The 22,211-nt window shown below is 37.7% G+C and overlaps 1 protein-coding gene across 4 annotated transcripts in view; it reads left to right on the top strand.

The window, feature by feature from the left end:
• Positions 1 to 22,211, top strand: part of Ubr1 (ubiquitin protein ligase E3 component n-recognin 1) — a 159,924-nt gene that overhangs the window by 92,972 nt on the left and 44,741 nt on the right. For all 4 annotated transcript variants that reach the window (XM_013512443.1, XM_005381366.2, XM_013512444.1 and 1 more), the window contains exons 24-34: positions 756 to 804; positions 1,463 to 1,617; positions 2,689 to 2,788; positions 4,003 to 4,112; positions 4,811 to 4,897; positions 6,362 to 6,543; positions 11,595 to 11,800; positions 14,671 to 14,764; positions 15,606 to 15,755; positions 17,577 to 17,674; positions 18,760 to 18,853. In XM_013512443.1, the coding sequence (XP_013367897.1) occupies positions 756 to 804; positions 1,463 to 1,617; positions 2,689 to 2,788; positions 4,003 to 4,112; positions 4,811 to 4,897; positions 6,362 to 6,543; positions 11,595 to 11,800; positions 14,671 to 14,764; positions 15,606 to 15,755; positions 17,577 to 17,674; positions 18,760 to 18,853 (1,325 nt within the window). The remainder of the gene's footprint in view (positions 1 to 755; positions 805 to 1,462; positions 1,618 to 2,688; positions 2,789 to 4,002; positions 4,113 to 4,810; positions 4,898 to 6,361; positions 6,544 to 11,594; positions 11,801 to 14,670; positions 14,765 to 15,605; positions 15,756 to 17,576; positions 17,675 to 18,759; positions 18,854 to 22,211) is intronic.

Raw genomic sequence — 22,211 nt, 5'->3', positions numbered from 1 at the left:
ACTTCATTCTGCTATCAAGCTTTCATCCTCTTTAGTCTTTTGCCCTGTTTTTCATAACATTATAGTTTCCTTTTAGAATCTTCCACAGCCCACATCAGGATGACTATATTCTCATGATGAGATTCAAATTAAACACTTTCGTGTAAGAATCCTACATAGATGATATATCATATCACACCGGTGGCCACTTAACATCTGTTGGTCCTTGATGAAAGGAGGGTGCTGTTAAAATTTGGTCATTTAGTTAAGGTGATATCTGGCTTTGACTTTAGAATTTAATTTACAGACCATCACATAGCAGCCTGTATATAATAGGTACTAAGGAAATAATTTTGACTGAAAAGATTGAAGTTTTAAGCTCTTGGTGGAATCATTCCTCAGCCAGGCATGGTGGAGCAATTGGGAGGCTGAGGGGGAGAAAGGAGGATCACTGCGAGTTGGAGGCCAGCCCGGGCTGCATAGTGAGTTCACGGCCAGCCTGAACTATATATCAAGATCCTGTCTCGGAAAACCAAAATTAATGGGAGGAGCGGGGAGAGAAAGAGAAAGAGAGATTCTTTATACTATTTTCCCGTGACCTTCCCTAGGATAGCTATTTTCTTTTTAGGACAAGGTAACATTTTGAATACATGCTTCAGTATATAAAATATTTTAGTAGGTGGGTGAGTCTTCCCTACTTTAAAGCAATATTCCATTTGTTTTATGTTTGCTAAGCAATGTAGTTTATCATAGTTTTTTTTTTTCTTTTTAAATAGGCTGAACATATGCAGAAGAAAAGGAGAAAACAAGAAAATAAAGATGAAGGTAAAAAGTGAGATTCCAAACTGAGTCATTCTGCATTCATTTTTGTGTTCTGCATTATGACTTGTTTTTATTTTGTTTGTTTGGGGGATGGGAAACTAAAAGAAGTACAAAGAATCTTGCTTCCTGTTCACATATTAAGATGGGGCTCACATGAGTGGTGACAAAATTTTTGTTGCTGTTCTCTTTGAGACAGGGTCTCGTTATGCAGTTTAGCTGGCCTTGAGCTCACTTTGTAGGCCAGGCTGGTCTCAAATTCACAGTAATCCTTCCGCTTCAGCCTCCTGAGTGCTGGGATTACAGGTGTGCGCCACCACACCCAGCTAAAATTTTTAATTTTTTTGACAAAGTTTTAAATTGATAGCAGATGTTTATTTTGAGACTTCCATACTTACATTTTCCTTGACATTGATATTTTCAGTGTTTTAAAACAAGCAAAAAATAACATTTACACGTAATCTGTTTTTTGACATTTGCAATTAAGTATGTAGAATAGCCCCATTAAAAATGTACTTATTTCGAGGCTGGGGATTTAGCTCAGCGGCAAAAGCGCCTGCCTGGCATGCGCAAGGTCGTGAGTTCGGTTCCCGGTACCGGAGAAAAACCAAAAATAAATAAATAAATAAATAAATGTACCTATTTCTATCTCCCCTCCCTATAGCATTGCCACCACCGCCGCCTCCTGAGTTCTGTCCTGCTTTCAGCAAAGTGGTGAACCTTCTCAGCTGTGACATTATGATGTACATTCTCAGGACCATATTTGAACGGGCAGTAGACACAGATTCTAACTTGTGGACTGAAGGGATGCTCCAAATGGTATGTTTACCTGAGATGTTCGTAAGTACCTGCAGGTTTGGAGAAGACCTTGGCTTACGTCAGAATCACATGTGTAGTACTTGATACTAAGGGTCATTAAAACAATTCACACACGGCACATATTTCTTAGTGATACATCTTTATGTCTTAACATCCTCACACTTGGGAACCATTTATATTTTTAAAAACTGAAGAAAAACAAAGACCTACTGGTGCTAGTTATAAATTGTCATGTTCTATTGCATCATGAGTTTTTTCTTCTCTTATTTCACTTTTACTAAAAGGAGACAGTATAGTAAGAAGTTAAAGACAAACAGGCCTAGGTTTGAATCATGGACTGCCCACTTGTTCGTTAGGAGGAACAATTTTCTCATTAGTAAAATGAGTATTGCTGTTTCATAGAGTTATGAGAATTAGCCCAAGTAGAAGAAGCTATTTTTTCTTAATAGTGTTATACATAATTTATTTAATCATGCCCCTTTGTGATAGCTGTAACTGGATGTCTATTTAGCACCTACCTAAACTTTCTTTTTTTTCCTACTTGGTCTATTATATTATTTATGCTATATGTATATATCAGTTTCTCTTGGTATCTCTCATTGCCCTTCTTAGGAATAAGCACTGGTAACAGTTATGTATATTATGGAAATCATTCCAGCATTAGCACATACTGATCTACCTTATTCTTCATAGCTGCATCTTCCATTGCATAGCTGTAATATCTTGCCTTTAGCTAGTTTCCTATTAATAGACACTCAGGTTGTTTCAGGTTTTTGCTACAATAAAATTGAAATGAGCATCCTTGTACAGATGTCTTTGCATACTTAAATGAATGTATTTATCATACTAATTCCCTAGTACTGTATCTGGATCTGATTTATTTATTGAGACAGGGTCTTGCTATCTAGTTCAGGCTGGCCTTGAGTTCACTATGTAGCCCAGGCTGGCCTCGAACTGGCAGTGGTCCTCCTGCCTCAGCCTCCCAAGTGCTAGGATTACAGGTGTGTGCCACTACGCCCAGCTCCGAAGGAGCCCAATTTTTAAAAATCTTCTCTTATTTTTCTGCTTTAGGCATTCCATATTCTAGCACTAGGTCTACTGGAAGAGAAGCAGCAGCTTCAAAAGGCTCCTGAAGAAGAAGTAACATTTGACTTTTACCATAAGGCTTCAAGTATGTTTGAGTATCATTTTTCAACACAATTCAGCTAGCTACCAATTTGTTTTGTGTGTATGTGCTTTTGTCTTTTTGAGACAGGGTCTCATTATGCAGTTCAGGCTGGTCTTGAACTCACTTTGTAGCCCAGGCTGGCCTCGAACTCAGGGCAATCTTCTTGCCTCAACCTCCTGAGTGCTGGGATTACAGGTGTGCACCACCATGCCTGGCATAACTACCAATTTGTAATTAAAAATTAAGATCTTTAAGAGTTTTAATCTGTTAGTCCTGAAAATGTGAAAACCCCAAAATTATCTTTTCTTAGCACATTTAATTTCTAACTAATATTTTTTAGAATATTTTTAAAACCCCTGCTGATACCCTTTCATTGTGCTTTTTTTAATGGTGGCGGGGAGGGTTGAAAATATTGATGGGTTCTTACTTTCTTTTTCCTTTTTTTTTGTACCGGGAATCGAACTCACGACCTCGCTCTTGCTAAGCAGGTGGTTTTGCTGCTGAGCTATGTCCCTGGCCCTTTACTTTCACTTCTTGTGTCAGTATTCCAAATATTTGTTGCTGCATTTAGCTATAAGATTTACATGACCATCTGTGAAAGCTGTTGTTTCAAAATTTAAAACTATTGTTGAAGTTTATTGAATGATAATGTGTTCATTTTGCATTGTTTTCAACTTGGAAGAACAAGATAGGTGTAATCAGGTTTCTGTTAAAGAATTTCTGTTTTTCAGTGCACATTCCAGGGACCGTGATTATAAAATCAATAGCTGTGAACAGACATCTCATTATCTATTTACATAATGTATTTTCTGGATCATTTGAGACATAAGCCTATTTGGTTAATGGATCTGATGCCTCCAGCTTAGATGTTCTTGGTAGTTTTGTTACTCTTTAAGTACTTTTGCTCAGACAGTGAATCCACAGGGAAAGGAAATGTGAGAGACAGGGTTTATCAGGTGGCTTTCACTTAATAGGGCAAGTGGAAAATGAAGAGAGACTTTAAAACTTCAAAGTTTTCTCATATTATCTTGTAATTTAGTAGTATTTTATATCATGTAACTCATTGTGGATTCTTGGGTTTAAAAATGTAAGGAATTTAAAGGGGTGATTGGCCAACCGTGGTTATCAGTATAGTAACGTTAAGTAAAAATTGTAATTTTCATGTAGTATAAAGATACTTACTATATTAATTTATGTAATTTTGTGTTTTCAAACAGGATTAGGCAGTTCAGCCATGAATGCACAGAATATACAAATGCTTTTGGAAAAACTCAAAGGAATTCCCCAGTTAGAAGGCCAGAAGGACATGATAACATGGATACTCCAGGTAAATTAGAAAAATAAACTGAAAATATTCGTGTCACCGAACAACAGGGTTACATTCTGATAGATGCTTTGTTAAGCGATTTGGTCCTTATGTGAACATCATAAAGTGTGTTTACCCAAGCCTGATGGTGCACCCAGTCACTGCTCAGTGTGGCCTCGTACATAGCCCAGAGACTCAGTAAACGTGAGATGTGAGCCTGCTGCCTGCATAACGTGGCGTACTGTTACAGTAAACTTTTAATGAGTAGAAAGAGACTATTCTAAAATAGCAATAAGCCAGGTGTGGTGGCACACGCTTAATCCCAGAACTTTGGAGGCTGAGGCAGGAGGATCATGGTGAGTTTGAGGCCAGCCTGGGCTACATAGGAAGTTCAAGGCCAACCTGAACTATATCGCAAGGCCCTATGTCAAGAAAAATAAACAGAAAGTTATTTTTCTGGAAAATCTCTCTAAAGCAAACAGGTGCACTCAGGGCTGTGGACTAATTCAGCTGCTTTTGTACCAGTGACCTCATACTCATCTGGCCGCTCCTTGACTGCAGGAGTTGTCACAGTCACAGTCATTTTTTTTTATCTTCCAAAACTTTGAGATAGTTTAAATCAAAGACATTTAGAGACATGATGGCCAAATTAGATTAGGGAAGGTTTTCTTTCTGGACAGTCTAACCAAATCTTTTAATATTTCATCTTTTTTTCCCAGATGTTTGACACAGTGAAGCGATTAAGAGAAAAATCTTGTTTAATTGTAGCAAGTACTTCAGGATTGGACTCTATTAAGAATGATGAGGTAAAGAACACTATAATAATGGGGACATTCATCTCTGTCTTTGAACAAGGAGTTACTTCTTGTTAGAAAGAAGCTGTTCATATAATGTATGTAACATCTGTTCATCTTTTATTATGCTTGTGTACTACAGAGGATAATAATACTTGATAGTCATTGACAACTGTTTCTGTGTTTTACAAAAGCAGAGGTCTTAATGTACAGTGGAGCTCTGTTGGAAATACTAGCCAGTCATGGTGGCACACTTCTGTAGTCCCAGCACTTGGAAGGCTGAGGCAGGAAGATTGCTGCAGGTGCAAGGCCTGCCTGGGCCACATAGTTTAGGCCAACCAGCCTGAACTAGAGTGAAACCCTGGCTCAACCCAAAAAAAAAAAAAAGGAAAGAAATACTATACTACTGGTAATTTTAAAAGTACTTTAATGTCCATAAGTTTATATCTCACAGTCAGTGGATTTTCATAATTTACTTCACAATATTCTTCTATTAGAGAAGTTTGAGAGAACGGTACATTTTAGACTCAAAGAGTTGCAGTAATATTTACATCAGTTATTTCCATAGTGTAGTGAATCGGGTTTTTTAATTCTGATCTGTAAATTATTAGAGTATTATTACTTGTGGTTATTTGGTGTCCTTCCTAAAAGAAAAATACAATAAAAAGACACTATCTCAGTAGTATTGAAGTTCTCATTGTTAGCAGTATATTTAGGATTGTTAGACATCAAGTTAGTTTATTTACATTGTTTGAATGTCAGTGAACACATGATTAATAAATGATTTCAAAAATTTGTTCCATCTAAATCTCTTAATGTATCTGCACTGAGTATAAAAGCCAGTTTATTAGATAATTAAGGTACCTGGCCTTTTACATTAAATTACTGATCTAATTGGAGGAGCAGTTAGTTGTACAATAAGGATAGAGGCATTAATGTTAATTTTAAAACATTAAATCAAATCTAGATCTTAAGGGGTTATTGAATTTTCCAGAAATTTATTCTAAGAGATTTCACCAAGTAAACAGTTAGAGCATTTCTAGTTCAAAAACCCCAAATTTTGGTTGACTTTTGACTTCAGATATTTGGTCAGCAATGCTTCATAGTATAGTATATGCAAGTACAATAGTCCAAAATCTAAGCCTTAGAAATCTGAAACACGGGGCTAGGGTTTTAGCTCAGCGGCAAAAGCGCCTGCCTGGCAAGCGCAAGGCCGTGAGTTCGGTTCCCAGTACCGGAGAAAAACCAAAAAAAAAAAAAAAAAGAAATCTGAAACACTTCTAGTCTTGACCATTTTAGATGTGGGATACTAAACTGTATGTAAAAAAATATTTTTTTTTCCCGGTATTGGGAATCAAACTTATGACCTCACGCTAGCCAGGCAGGCTCTGTACCACTGAGATAAATCCCCAGTCCCTGTATGTAAAATTTTTTAACAGTGAATCTCAGCTATTTTTGTGGTTTCTTAACATCCAGATTACTCACGACAAAGAAAAAGCAGAACGAAAAAGAAAAGCTGAAGCAGCTAGGCTGCATCGCCAGAAAATCATGGCTCAAATGTCTGCCTTACAGAAGAACTTTATTGAAACTCACAAACTCATGTATGACACCACATCAGAAATGCCTGGGAAGGAAGACTCCGTCATGGAGGAAGAGAGGTAAACAAGGCAAAATCAAAAATTAATAGCTCAGCTTTTGGAGAAAACATTGTGTTCACTTTAAATCGTGATTTTCTAAAATATTATTACAAATGAAAAGATAGGAAACTGGGAATACCAGTAATAGAAACTGACCCCTGCTATTTTGTATGTATAGGCTCTTTTTTTTTTTTTTTTGCCTTTTTTGAGACAGGGTTTCATTTTGCAGTTCAAGTTGGCCTCGCATTTAATTTGCAGCCCAGGCTGGCCCCAAACTTGCAATGATCGTCCAGACGTAGCCTCCCAAGTGCTAGGATTACAGGCGTGCACCACGACGCCTGGCTTAGGCTCTTTTAGATACATACTTGTGCATCTATTCCTAATCGTTACAGATCATTATATGATTCCTGAGAAGAGTACCTACAGATTTAAAACAAATTCATCATCTGAAAGAAGTACTTTGTGCTAGTTTTTCTTTTTCTCTTAAAACAATAGAAGATAGTCCAGGCATGGTAGTACACACCTATAATCCCAGCACTCAGGAGGGTGAGGCAGAAGGATTGCTGTGAGTTGGAGGCCAGCCTGGTCTACACAGTGAGTCCAAGGCCAAACCTGAGCTACATAGCGAGATCCTGTCTCAAAAAGACAAAAAAAAAAAAAAACACCACCACACAGCCTTCCAAGTGCTGGGACTACAGGTGTTAACCACCACGCCCGCTCAGCCAAATCTGGACTACATAGTGAGACCCTGATTTTTTAAAAACAAAACAAAACCAAACATCATATTTAGGAGAAAGACTGATTATAAAAATGAAATGTAAACAAAGGATACTCAGTTAATTAATAGACTTCGTGTTTTCATTTTTCTTTTAATTGCTTCTTGGTTGGGTATGTGATTTGTGAATGTATTCTCGTTGAAAACAATACAAATAATCCAGTACATTTCCTTTGACCATCACCTACATTTCTGATCTTTATCCCTAGACAACCGTGTTTTTAAACCTCTTCCTCTAGGCATTCATAAACATGTCCATGAATAGTGATCATCACATGGGTGACCCTTCCCTCATCCTTCTTTGGAGCGCAGATTAGGACATGATTGGAGTTTGCATGATGGGTGATTAATACAATAGGTCTGCACAATTGGTCCATGCCCTGATTGCTCCTGTTTGAACTTATAAGGGGGGTTAAGTTTCTGCAGCTTCTTTTATGTTTTTTGTGGTTTAGTTTTCTTTTATCATAGATTTTATTCTATAGCTTATTTTCTTTGTATCTTAGAAATCTTTTCATATTAGTAAATACAGATTTATAGTGTGGGATTCTATGTCATTATTTATGACTAAAGAGTCTGCCATATTGTGGATTTAGAATACTTAATCTGATTATGAACATTCAGGTTGCTTCCCATTTTCCCTCATTACAATTTGTCAAAACATTTTTGTATGTGCCACACTGTGCAGTTGTACAATTAATTTTCAAAGATTGAATCCGACAGGTAAAATGTCTAGGTCAAAATCTTAATAATGTAGCCATATTGCTCTTCAAAGTGATTTTACCAATTTCTAGTCCCAACAGTATACTTCATGAGAATACCTGTTAGTCAGACATGTTGGCATACACCTCTAATCTCAGCACTAGGGAGGCTGAAGCAGGAGGATCACCATGAATTTGAGGACAGCCTGGGCTACATAGTGAGTTCAAGGCCAACCTGAATTACAAAACGAGACCATCTCAAACAAACAAACAAACAAATAATAGTAATACCTGTTAATATTTAAATATTACCAAAATTTGAAATTATGAGCCAGACATGATAGCTCACACCTATAATCTCAGCACTGTGGGAGACTGAGGCAAGAGAATCACAAGTTTAAACCCAACCTGGGCAACTTGGTGACTTAGTTAGACCCTGTCTCACAATTTAAAAAATAAAACAAGGACTAGAGATGTAGTTTTATGTGAAGGCCCTGGGTTCAAATCCTCAGAACAACAAAAATAAGCCGGGCATGGTGGCACATGCCTGTAATCCCAGCACTCTGAAGGCTGAGGCAGGAGTATCATTGTGAGTTTGAGACCAGCCTGGACTACACAGTGAGCTCAAGGTCAGCCTTAACTGCATAGTGAGACCCTGTCTCAAAAAGACCAAAAAATTAAAAAAAGAAAAAACCCAAAACAGCAAAAATAAACAAAAAATAAATAATAAAGATGTAGCTGAGTGGTAGAGCTCTTGCCCAGTGTGTACAAGGCCCTAGGTTAGAGCCTCAGCACCCTCCCAAAACAGGCTAACTAAATTTTCCTAATTACTAGTTAGTGCTAGGTTGAACATTTTCTCATAATAATTTAGATTTTGTCTTCTGTGAAGTGCCTGTTACTTTTTGCCTATTGTTATTGATCATTTGTTCTTGTATAATTACAGAAGCTTTTTAAAATTATACTTCTCATGTATTATCTTTCCTTTTTTAACGTTAATTATGAGGTTTAGCCATAAGAAAGTTTGCAGTGTTAATGAAGATGGACTTATGAATCTTTCAGAGTTTTCAACTTTGTATCTCTCTTTTGTTTTCTTTTGTTTTTAAGACAGGATCTTGCGGTGTAGTTCAGGCTAGACTTGAACTCACTGTGTAGCCCAGGCTGGCCTCAAACTTGCAACAGAATCTTCCTACCTCAGCTTCTGTGCACCACCATGCCCAGCAAGATTTAACTTTGTGTATCTTGATTAAGGCTTTTCCAGCCGGGCATTGTGGCGCACGCCTGTAATCCCAGCACTCAGGAGGCTGAGGCAGGAGGATCATTGCGAGTTCGAGGCCAGCCTGGGCTACATAGTGAGACCCTGTCTCAAAGAAAAAAAAAAAAAAAAAAAAAATGCTTTTTCTATCCCAGAGTCACAATTTTAATTACATAGTTACAGTAATACGTTTACCTTTTAAAAGACAAATATTAAGCCAGTCTGTAATCCCAGCACTCAAGAGGCTGAGGCAAAAGGATTGCTGTGAGTTCGAGGCTAGCCTGGACAATCAAGGCCATCTGAACTGCATAGTGAAACCCTGTCTCAAAAAGACCAAAAAAGGGCTAGGGATGTAGCTCAGCAGCACAGCTTCTGCCTGGCAAGTGCAAGGTTGTGAGTTTGATTCCCAGTACCAGAAAAAGAAAAAAAAAGACCAAAAAAAAAATTAGTGGTAAAACTAAAGTTCCATTTGGATACTAGATCAAATTCTGTTCTCCTTTTTGCTCTTTCTCTAAAGTTCTCTGGTAATAAGTTTAATATGTACTTGTCAGAATTTGTATTATGCTATTATGTACAAATATATGTAACAGCAAAAATTACATAGTGTCATTCAACCTTTCATTTTATTTGTGTAAATTGTAGTATCATTTTGCAACTCCCCTGCCTCTTTCTTGAGACAGAGTCTCACTGCATTGTCCAGGCTGGCCTTGAACTCACCATGTAGCCCAGGCTGGCTCAAACTCAGTGATCCTCCTGCCGCCGCCTGGCTCACCTTCCCATTTTCACTCAGTAGTCTTAGAAATCTGTGTGTTCTTATAAACAAAAGGAGGTCACTGTTTCTCCATCTTGACATTTAGGCTGTGATTCTTTTTGTCCACTTTTGTCCCACAGATTGCAGGACACTTAGCCTCTCATGCGCACTAGTCCACTATGACAACCAAAAAAAAACAGTGCCTTATAAGAGGTGCCACCATACCCACCTGAAAAATACCTTTTGAAAACTAATACTGTGAAACCAGGTGTGGTGGTGCATGCCTGTAATCTCAGCACTTGGGAAGCTGAGGCAGGAGGATTGTTATGAGTTTAAGCTACCTAGTGATTTAAAGGCCAGCCTGAAGTACATGGGAAGACCTTGTCTCAAAAAAACAAAAAAACTATAAGAATCTATATTATATAAGTTCATTACATGGATAAATATTTGCATTCCTTCTAGTTTGTTGAATGATGTACCATGTTTTAAGGAGCTTCTTGCACCGACAGTGTTACGGAGTAGTTTGAAGCATGGCCTCAAGGCGAGATCCCCTGGAATAAATCCTGGCCCAGCTATTCACTAGCGACGAGTTATTGAGTCTGTCTCTTACCATCCCTAGTGCTCAGTTTCCTCCTTTGAAAAATGGAGGCAATTATAATACCTCATGGGCACCACACTCAGCACATTACAAGTGCTTCCTATTACTTAAATCTGATTATCACACATCAGTAGATCCTAATAGTTGCTATATCATTAATATGTAATGACCTTTTTAGTTTTAATAGTTACTGACATAGAAACTTATAAATGCTAATTAGAAGGAATAGGTAAAAGTATTATGGTACATATAATAAGAGTACCATGCAGTCATTTAAAAATGTTTCTGAAGAGATTTGGTTGTTTTTGGTTTTGGTTTTGGTTTTGGTTTTTGGTTTTTTAAGACAGGGTCTCACAGTGCAGTTCAAGCTGAACTCACTGTGTAGCTAAGGTTAGCCTGGAACTCACTGCGATCCTTCTGCCTCAGCCTCTCAAGTGCTGGAATTATAGGTGTGCACCACCACACCCAGTCTGAATGACAGGAGAAAAATAACAAGAATATGGATGAATAAACAGTAGTCTGTATATGTAATGTGATCTTATTTATGTAAAGTGTGTATTATAAATAGAAAGTATTCTAGAAGGATATATACAAAGTTATTAGTGGTTATCTCCAAGTTGTAGGAGTATTATGCTTATTATTTTTTTCTTTATACTTTTATAAAATTTTCCAAAATTTCTTCAATGAAAATATATTATTTTTATAATCAGAAAAAAGAAATATCCAATAATAGCTTGTTGGTATAATAAATATAATATTGTTTTGTGATCTGCTTTTTTGCACTTAGCAAAAAAAAATAATAGTACAAACTATTTTCTAATAAGAGAACGAATTGATTTTAAAAAGGTCAGGGTTGATAATTTTAAGGTAAAATTTTAACTATCCTTTTTTTCCCCTAAATTCCTAAAGCTCTTGCCTGCATTTACTTAAAATATACCAAAATATAGAGGCAAAGTTACCAAAACCTGTGTCCTCATTTCTGGTCATTTCTTTGACAGTGCCCCAGCAGTCAGTGACTACTGTAAAATTGCTTTGGGGCCTAAACGGGGACCGACTCTGACTGAAAAGGAGGTGCTGACGTGCATCCTCTGCCAAGAAGAACAAGAGGTGAAAATAGAAAATAACGCCATGGTGTTAGCAGCCTGTGTCCAGAAATCTACTGCCTTAACCCAGCACAGGGGAAAATCCGTAGAACTCTCAGGGGGTATGTATTGCTTAATATCCTTTTGAGCATTTCTTTTTATACCTATGTGATTAGAAAAAATATTCTTAGCCAGGTGTGGTGGTGCATACCTATAATCCCAATGCTGGGGAGGCTGAGGCAGGAGGATCAATGTGTGAGTTTAAGGCCAGCCTGGGCTACAAAGTGAGCTCAAGGCCAGCCTGAACTGCATAGCAAAACCCTGTCTTGAAAAGACCAAAAAAAAAAAGAAGAAGAAAAAGAAAATACATTCTTTGAGAGACCTTTGGGATGAAATTATATTTAATCTAATTTGGTCAGGTCACAGTTTACCCATATGTAAAACAGACTAGCATTTTTTACATGCCATATGACTACTGTGCTTTGGTTTGATTTTTGTTTTTTTGTTGTTGTTGTTTTGTTTTTGTCTTTTTGAGATAGGGTCTCATTATGTAGTTCAGGCCAGCTTTGAGCTCACTTCGTAGCCTAGGCTGGTCTTGAACTCTCAGTGATCCTCCTGCCTCAGCCTCCTGAGTTGGGGGATTACAGTTGTGTGCCACCACACCCGGTTTGTGCTTTGGTTTTGTTGTTTTGAAATTTCAATTTTTGTTGGCATATTGCTTATTCTAGCTCTGTGTCTATCTCTGGTTTTGTAGAATTTATTGCTTTTGCTGAACCCCTTGAAAGTAGGCTGTAGGCGTCAATATCTTACTTTTAAGTACTTTTGCATAGATTTTTTTTTGGTTTTTTGAGACAGGGTCTCATGTAGTTCAAACCAACCTTGAATTCACCATGTATCCCAGGTTGGCCTTAAACTGGTGATCCTTCTACCTCAGCCTCCCGAGTGCTGAGATTACAGGTATGCGCCACCTTTCCCAGCTGATACATTTTCTAAAATTAAGAACAATCTATTATATATCTGCCATAATATTATCATATTTAAGAAAATTAATAATAATTTTAAAATACCTAATGTAAAATTTATATTTCTGTAACTTCTCAAAATATCTTCTTAGGTAGTTGTTTTTTCACTCAGGATCCAGTTAGTTATGTTTTGATGTGTTGCTTACACTTCACCTGATTTGTTTTAATCTAATTATCCTCTGACTTTTTTTTCATGTTAATAATAACTTGTTTGAGAAATGCAGGCCAGGTGTAATATTTATTATATTATACATTTATAAATTTATCTGATTATTGCTTCATGATTAGATTCATTTAAACATTTATTAGGTAAAAATACTAATTAGGTAATGTATTGCATTTATGTCACATTAAGAGATAGCTGCTTTGTATTTAAATATCCTTGAAATAATAATAATGATAATACAAGTTAACATTTACTGAATACCTAGCAGGTGCCAAACATTGATTACCTACTTAACCCTCACAACAGCCCTGTGAGTTAGTCACCGATATCAGCTCCATTTAACGAATGAGAGAACTGAGACATAGAGAAGTTAAGAAACTTGCCCAAGCCACGAGTTAATCCATGAAAGTAGAATTTGATGTCCCTAGGCCAGTGATGGCGAACCTTTTAGAGCTCTCACTGATACCAAGAGCCTGCTATGGCATGCATGCCATAGGTTCGCCACCACTGCCCTAATCTGTGCTCTTTTCCACTGGGTTATAATGCCTGTCAAAGTCCATTAAAATGATCATGTATTCAAGTGACTCTAAAATTACAAAGGCAAATTGTTCTTGAATCATAGAAAATCACAGCAACAACCAAGGTAATTCAATTTAAACCTAATGTATATGTATGAAAGTTCAAGTTGTCATTAATCCAAAGTAATTTTAGTATCATACCTGATAATTCTGTTTTATATTTCCCTTTCTATTTAGAATAATGTCCTGCAGTCATAGGGTAATGGCATAATGTGGGGCTGTGTCCCACAAAATTGAAGATTGAATTGAGGGCAAAGGAGGTAGCCAGGGAGAGTGTTTATTAAGAAGGGAGAAATAACTCCCAGTAGTTGTAAGGGGACCCGAAAGTGGATTGCCAAGGAGATTCTTTGTCTAGCAGGTTTTATATGAAAAATGACTAGGGCTTAGGCCACTCCAAAGCAAACTAATGTCAACCTGTATGACTAAAGCAAGCTTACGTAAACTAGAAATGGGCCTATGAGGAGGCAAAGCACATGGCAAGCATACGTCTATAGGTGTCTCTTGGTTGTTTTGTTGTTTTTTTGGTTTATTTTGTCGTCTTTTTGAGACAGGGTCTTGCTATGCAGTTCAGGCTGGCCTTGAGCTCACTTTGTAGCCCAGGCTGGTCTCGGACTCACAACAATCCTCCTGCCTCAGCCTCCCAAGTGCTGGGATTACAGGGGTGCACCATCACACCCGGCTATTTTCTTTTTTTTTTTTTTTTTGTCTTTTTGTCTTTTTGTTATCAGGAATTGAACTCAGGACCTTGTGCCTACCAGGCAGGCACTTGTGTTGCTGAGGCATATCCCCAACCCTCTTGGTTTCTATTCGATCTAACTTGATTTATTAAAAGAACAAAATGAGAAGGAAAAAGTGTTTTCTGAGTTATAGGAGCAGAAATTGTCACAGTGGCCATCCACTTCCTTGCTGTTACCTCGCTTGTTACATTCCTGGACTTAACTGTTCACATAGTTCTTACTCACTTTTGACCACAGCTGCTGCTTACCTGACCAAGGCCTGGTCATTCTGACTCTGCCTGGGGCCCAGTACCTCGCTAGCTTCCTGCTATCTTCTGCCTAATTTGCCTGGCTATAATAATAGTATTGTGATATTTAGACATTCCTAAGAAATCAAAGTTTGTGATTAGGAATTTAGACCTGATAACCTTCCTTTCTCTCTCTCCTACTCCCTTGTGTGACTTTGGAAGAGAAGAATACACACTTCTTACTTTTGTCTTTCCAAATCAGAAACCCTGGACCCACTTTTCATGGATCCAGACTTGGCGTGTGGAACTTACACAGGAAGCTGTGGCCATGTAATGCATGCAGTGTGCTGGCAGAAGTAAGTTGTCCCCCTGACATGTTCTTGAGAGAGACTAGGAACAGTGAAGTTCACTGCAGGCCACCAAAAGGCATGTTTCCTCATGTCTTCTTTCCTTTCTTATCATTGGAGTAACTGAAGCAATTTTAAATTACTAATTCTGTTTGCATGGTACTAATTATTATAAGCCTTGGGGATTGGTATACAAAGTTAGCAATTTAAGATTTTTTCAGGGGCTGAGAGTATACCTCATTGATAGAGCACTTGCTTAATGTGTATAAGCCCTGGGTTCAGACCCCAGCACTGCAAAAAACAAAACAAAACAAAATAATAATAATTCATTATTCCTTTATGCTTGCTTTCCAAAAGCTAATCAGTATATATATATTAAAAGAAACAGTAATCCGCATTTTAAAAAAATTACCTGAAAACCTACAATGGCAAGTACCTTTGAGGTAGGGCAGGAAGTTGTACTTTTATCTCAAGATAAATATTCAGAAATGTAATTCCTGAGAATTAGTTTGTGTAGAGTTAACCCATTTGCCATTGGATTAAAATATATGGCTTTTCTTTGCTAGCTCTCACTACTGAAGCTGGTTATTGGAAACTGAGGGAATGGTATCTACAGTTGTGTCTCCACACTATTGAGGCAGGAAATGAGTTAGGAGTCAGTAGATTTACTTCAAATTTTTATTTGCTGTCATATATCTTCTAGTTTGCAGCTTGTTCTATAAATGTAACTTGTATTTTTGTGTATAAACTCAAAGATGTTTATTGGGACAAAACTTCTAGAATTTTTTTACTTGGATCAAAGAAAAGATATATGTAGCCCTAGACGGGCCTTTCTCATGTGCCTTCACAGGTACTTTGAAGCGGTGCAGCTGAGCTCTCAGCAGCGCGTGCACGTGGACCTGTTTGACTTGGAGAGCGGGGAGTACCTTTGCCCGCTGTGCAAGTCGCTGTGCAACACTGTGATCCCCATTATTCCGCTGCAGCCACAAAAGATAAACAGGTACATCTTACTGTGTATCTTGGTTTTAATAATGAGTTTTTAAAACAGTGCTTGGTCTTTAAAAGAGTTAGGAGTTCATCGACTCAGATCAACAAGTTGTGTGTATATCTTCCACTCACCATTACAGCAGAATCCAGATGTGCGTCTCAGTACTCACAGAAAGAGAAAAGATACGGAAAAGCTGTTTAGTCCTCCGTGCGGCCCTTTGCCACCCTCAGATTAATGTTTTGTAGCTGTAAAGGCCTTTGATTTATTTTCTCAATTTCTACTATTGTTTCTACTGGAAAAAATTAAATGGTAAAAATGAAAGCATTACATTCATCATATGGCTTTGGATAATATGTGAACATTTAAAACTTTAGAGCCAGGTGTGGTGGCACTAACCTGTAATCCCAGAACTTGGGAGGTTGAGACAGGAGAATCACTTGCCAGGTCCAGGCCAGCCTGTGCTACATAGTGAGTTTAAGACCAGCTTGAGTTACCTAATAAGACCCTGTCTCAAAAAAACAACCAACCAAATAAATACTTACATACATATACATACATGCATACATACATACATACATACAAAAGGAAAAGAGCTGGGTGTGGTAACACATGTCTGTAATCCCAGCAGCACTGGGAGGCTGAGGCAGGAGGATTGCTGTGAGTTCAAAACCCACCTGAACTATGTAGTGAGACCTTATCACAGAAAATAAAACAAACTGAAAAGGGACTTTATAATTTTTATTTTCTGTTCATCTGTAAATGGACTTTAATAGCAAATTTTTATGACTACTAGGAGCCTTAATGATATACTTCTATATTGGCATTGTTCTACATGATAATAACAGTATTAGATATAATTGTTCCTACTTCAATTTCTTTAAAGTTCTGGAAATTTGTGATGGTAAACCTAAATTCTGCTAAAGGAAATGGTTTTGTTGATATAAAATGGTGCCTTTAGCTGGGTGTGGTGGCGCATGCCTATCCCAGCACTTGGGAGGCTGAGGTAGGAGGATTGTTTTAAATTTGAGACCAGCCAGTGCTACAAAGTGAGCCCAAGACCAGCCTGAACTGCATAGCAAGACTTTGTCTCAAAAAGACAAAAAGAAAAAGAAAAGAAGAAGAAGAAGTTAGAATTTTTTTATTTTATGTATGGTGGAAGAAAACCACTGGAGTATTTTGAATAGGGGTGTAAGGAAATCTGATTTACAGTTTTAGAAGCACCCTCTGGCTGCTGTATGATGACTTAATACTTAATAATGAAAGGAATAGGAGTAGAAAGAGCAGCTAGGAGTCAGTTGAAGTAGTTCAGGTGAAGGGTGGTATGACTTGGACTAGGGTAACAGGTAGCAGCACGAAGAAGTGATCAACTCGAGATACCTTTAGAAAGTAAACCTGTAAGAGTAGCTAGTAAATTAGAGTGGGAATCAGAGAAGCCAGGGAACCCAGTTTTCATGTAAGCAACTAGAATGGTATTTTCATTTACTATCATTATTACTTTGGGGTGGTGTCTTGCTCCATGTACATTTAAAATTGCCTCCCTTTCCCCCAAAAAACTGTATTTGTAGACGTGTTTCAATAGCCTAGGACAGGGGCTGAGGATTTAGCTCAGCGGCACAGCGCCTTCCTGGCAAGCGCAAGGTCGTGCGTTCGATTCACAGTACCGGAAGAAAAACAAAAAAAAAATTAAAAAAAAAAACAATAGCCTAGGACATTAAGCTAGAGAAATTTCACATTTCGGTAGAGGCATTTATTCAAGCAAAGAGTGCAAATCCAGTTCTTTAGGTAGACTTTGGACAAGCGGATTTAATAATACTTAAACGTCATTTTTTTCAGTGAGAATGCTGAAGCTCTTGCTCAACTTTTGACCCTGGCACGGTGGATACAGACTGTTCTGGCCAGAATAGAAGGTTATAATATGAAACACACTAAAGGTTTGGTTAAATTTATATTGTATTATTTGTGTCAAAATTGTGTCAAAATCTTTATAAAAAATATCATGCTAAAACATGGTTTGCTGGTACAGATTTGTTTAGTATTAGGAAATGAGAGTATTTTGAGGTCAAGACTTAAGTTGGTCTTACATCAGTTTACTCAATTCAGTCGTGTTTCGTGCTGGGATACAGAATAGCATTAATCTGGAGTTAGACTACCATTTACATTTTTGATCCAAAATCCATCTGAGTCGATGAGATCCACTTACTGGTTATGAGTTGTTGGGCAAGTTATTTAACACTCTGTGATTCAACTTTGTTTTTTGTGGGGTTTCTTTTTTTTTTGAGACAGAGTCTCTATATAGTTCAGGCTGGCCTTGAACTTCTAATGTACCTAGGTTGGCCTTGAACTCACAGGGATCCTCCTGCCTCAGTCTTCTGAGCGCTGGGATTATAGGTGTGAGCCGCCACACCTGGCTCAACTCTTTTATTTGGGAAATGGGAATGATAATACATATTTAATTGGCTAAAGAATTAATTAATTGTATGTACTATATGATACTTTTTTGTTTATTTGTTTGTTTTTCCTTTCCATACTGGGGATTGAACCCAAAGCCCTCATACTGAGCTGTATTCCCAGCCTTTTTAAATTTTTTGAAATAGATGCTCACTAAGTTAATCCTTTCCCATGTGATTCCCAGACTGCTGGGATTATGACATGTGCCATCATGCCTAGCTTGTTACTGTCATTTTTAAAAAGCTGTATGTATGATATTTATATGGAGAAAAGAATAATATCATCCAAATTTTATTTGTGGTTATCTGGATAGAGAAAGTAAAGGTGATTGTTTATTGCTTATTGGCATTTTCTAAGTTTTCTAAAATGATCATATATACTTTAAAAAGCTAAAAAAGTGTCTCATTGAACACATTCATGGGGCTGGGGATATAGCTCAGCGGCACAAGCACCTGCCTGGCAAGCGCAAGGTCCTGAGTTCAGTTCCCAGTACCAAAAAAAAAAAACAAAAACAAAAACAAAAAAACACATTCATGATTTTTCTTTCTTTTTCCTTTTAATATGTAAGGAGAAAACCCAGTAATTCCTATGTTGTTTGATCAAGGGATGGGAGATTCTACTTTGGAGTTTCATTCTATCCTGAGTTTTGGAGTTCAGTCTTTGTAAGTATCTGATTATATTTGTACATCATTGTAAAAGTAAGAATAGAAACTAGTCTATATTTACTTTCCTTCCTCTCTATAAAATTATTCCTTTTTTTATTTTTTTGGTACTGGGAATTGAACTTAGGACCTTGCATTTGTCAGACAGGTGCTGTGCCACTGAGCTATATCCACAACCCTAAAATTACTCTTTTATCCCATTTTAATTTCTTTCTCCATGAAGTTTTATCTGTATTAGTAAAATTAAATGGTGTGTGTGTGTGTGTGTATGTGTGTTTCTGGGGATTGAACCTAGAGCCTTGTAAATGCTAGACAAGTGCTCTTCCATGGTGCTACATTCCCAGCCCAAAAATAGTAAGTACTTTGTGATATTAAAGTAATATTGGGCCGGGGATATAGTTCAGCGGCACAAGTGCTTGCCTGGCAAGCACAAGGTCCTGAGTTTGATTCCTGGTACCAAAAAATAAATAAATAAATAAATAAAGTAATATGTACTAGGTTAGGTGATGCCTCTAAATAACCATTTTCACCAACCAAAAAAAAACAGGCTAATTTTAGCCAGGTGTGGTGGTGCACACCTGTAATCCCAGCACTTGGAAAACTGAGGTAGGAGGATTGTTGCAAATTCAAGGCCAGCCTGAATTACACAGAGTTCCGGGGTAGCCTGAATTACATGATGAGACCCTGTCTCACTATCTCAAAAAAAAGCACAAAATGCCACAAAAAGACCAAAATTTAAGAGACTTTACTTAAAACTTTAGCTAGTTTGCTGTTACTTATTTAATTAATTGCTTATTGGTATAATTTAGATATACAGAGTACTCACATTCACCGTGGAATTTGCACTTCTGTATGATAAAACTTGATTCTTTTTCCCCATTCCCCTTCCTCCCTTCAACTCTTCTTCCCTTCTTTCTTTACAAAAGCTTTGTTTCCCCTTTTTCCCTTCTTTTCTCATTTTTTTCTTTTCCCTTCCTTCCTTTCCCCCTCCCCCTCCTAGTTCCCCTTCCCATTTGAACATTTCTTCCTATTTCACAGTATCTATTATTATTGTGGTCCTTATTTACACTTTCAGTTTCTTATACCAGAGGAACAATGCATTGTTTACATGTATGTCCTGTTTATTTCACTTTAAGAGTATGGTCTCAGGCTGCATCAATTTACCTAGAAATGTCTCAAGCTTATCTGTCTTTATGGCAGAGAAGTACTCCATTCTATATATTAAAAAAAAAAAAAGTATCTTTTTTATCCATTCATCAATTGATGGGCATTTGGGCTGTTTCCAAGATTTAATTATTATGAACTATGCCTCTGTAAACATAGGTATACATATATCACTGTGGTAGGATGTTTTTAATTCTTTTGGGAAGATACCAAAAAGGTAGGTGGGTCAAGTGGGACCTCTAGTTCTGGTTTTTGAGGAATCTCTACACTGATTTCCACAGTAGCTGCACCAATCTACACCCCCACCAACAGTGGAAAGGGGTTCCTTTTTCCCCACAGCCCTGCCAGCATTTGTAACTGGTTGATTTCTTGATAATAGCTGTTCTTTCTGGGTGCTGTGTTACTTTCTGAATAGTCTCAGTTTTCACCCCCTTATTCCCCCAGTTCACTTTTCATGGATGTAAATTTGAAGCAGTGGCCTCCTTACCTACCTCCTAAAGTTACTGGAAAGATATATGATGGCACATTGAAAAACGTATTGTGCCCTATTTAGGTATTAGTATTTCACGAAGATGGTAATCAAGAATACTTCTTAGTAGTTGTAATGCTTGCATATATTATCTGCTCCCTACTACTAGTACTCGAACTCAGGACCTCGTGCTTGCCAGGCAGGCACAGTGCCACTGAGCTACATCCCCGGCCTAACATGGTTTCAAGGTGCATCCATTTTCCTACAGATGACTCAAGTTTATCCTTCTTTATGAAGCAGAGTAATACTCCATTGTGTGTAAATACCACATTTTTATTCTCCATCTGTTGATGGACATACAGCTGCTCCCAAGATTTAGCTATTATGAATTGTGCTGGTAAAATATGGGTAGACATATATCACTCTAATATGATGTCTTTAACCCTTTTGGGGCAGGTGTCTAGAAGGGGAATAGCTGGGTCAAATGGAATTTCTAGTTTTAGATTTTTGAGGAATCTCCCACACTGATTTCCATAGTGATTCCACACTGATTCCAGGTCTTAAGAGTAGCTGGGAGGGAAAAAGATTTTCTTTTCTCCAGGTTGTTTCTTCACTCTGTTGGTCATTTCTTTTGCTGTGCAGTTTTTAAACTCACTATGTGGTTCAGGCTGGCCTTGAACTCATTATGTAGCCAGGCAGCCTCCCAAGTGCTAGGATTACAAAGGTGCACCACTGCTTGTGGCTTATTGAGTCTTTGTGTTATTTTTTTAGTGTCAATCTCACTGATTTTTTTCCTTTGATCTTTGTACTTTCCTTCCTTGTATTAGCTTTGGACTTGGATTGGTCTTGTTTTCTAGGACCTCGAGGGTGTATTGTTAGGTTATTTGGGCTTACTCTGTTTTTGTGATGTGGGCATTCACAGCTGTAAACTTCCCTCCTAAGACTGTTTTTAACATAGCAGTGTTGCAGAAGTCCTGGTTTAGTTCTAGGAACTCTCTTGTTTCTTCCTTGCTTTTTTATGTAACCTATTGATGATTGAAGAGTGTATCGTTTACTGTTTACTCAAGCATGCCATATTGCCTAATATGTGATCTGTTTTGGAGAAAGTTCTATGTGATGTTGGGAACTGTGTATTCTGTTGCTGGGTGGAATGCTCAGTAGATATCTAGTAAGTACATTTGTTTAAAGGTTTTGTTCATCCCTGATATTTTTGTCGATTTTTTTGTCTAGTCAGTCTGTCTATATGTGACAGTGGAGTATAGACCCCACTATAATTATGTTTATGTTTATCTGACCTTTTATGTCCAGTAGTAATTGTTTATGTTTTTGGTACTTGCCAGGCAGGCGCTGTGCTGCTGAGCTGTATCCCTGGCCAGTAATTGTTTTATGAAGTTCTATATATGTTAATAATTGATATATCTCCTCCTCTTGAATTGTTCCCTTAACCAGTTTCTAGTGACCTTCTTTGCTTTTCTGCTATAGTTTTTTTGGGGGGGGGGTACTGGGAATCAAACTCAGGACCTTGCACTTGCTAGGCAAGCGTTTATGCCACTGAGCTATATTTCCTGGCAAAGATTTGTTTCTTTTTTTTTCTTTTCTTCTTTTGTACTGGGAATTGAACTCAAGACCTTGCACTTGCCAGGCAGGAGCTTGTGCCACGGAGCTATATCCCCGGCCCTTTCTTTGCTTTTCTGACAAGCTTGGTCTTGAAGTCCGTTTTGTCTG

This window comes from Chinchilla lanigera, unplaced genomic scaffold, assembly GCF_000276665.1.
Source record: "Chinchilla lanigera isolate Chin_1 unplaced genomic scaffold, ChiLan1.0 scaffold00015, whole genome shotgun sequence".
NCBI lineage: Eukaryota > Metazoa > Chordata > Mammalia > Rodentia > Chinchillidae > Chinchilla > Chinchilla lanigera.
This window is presented reverse-complemented; position numbering and strand designations above follow the sequence as displayed.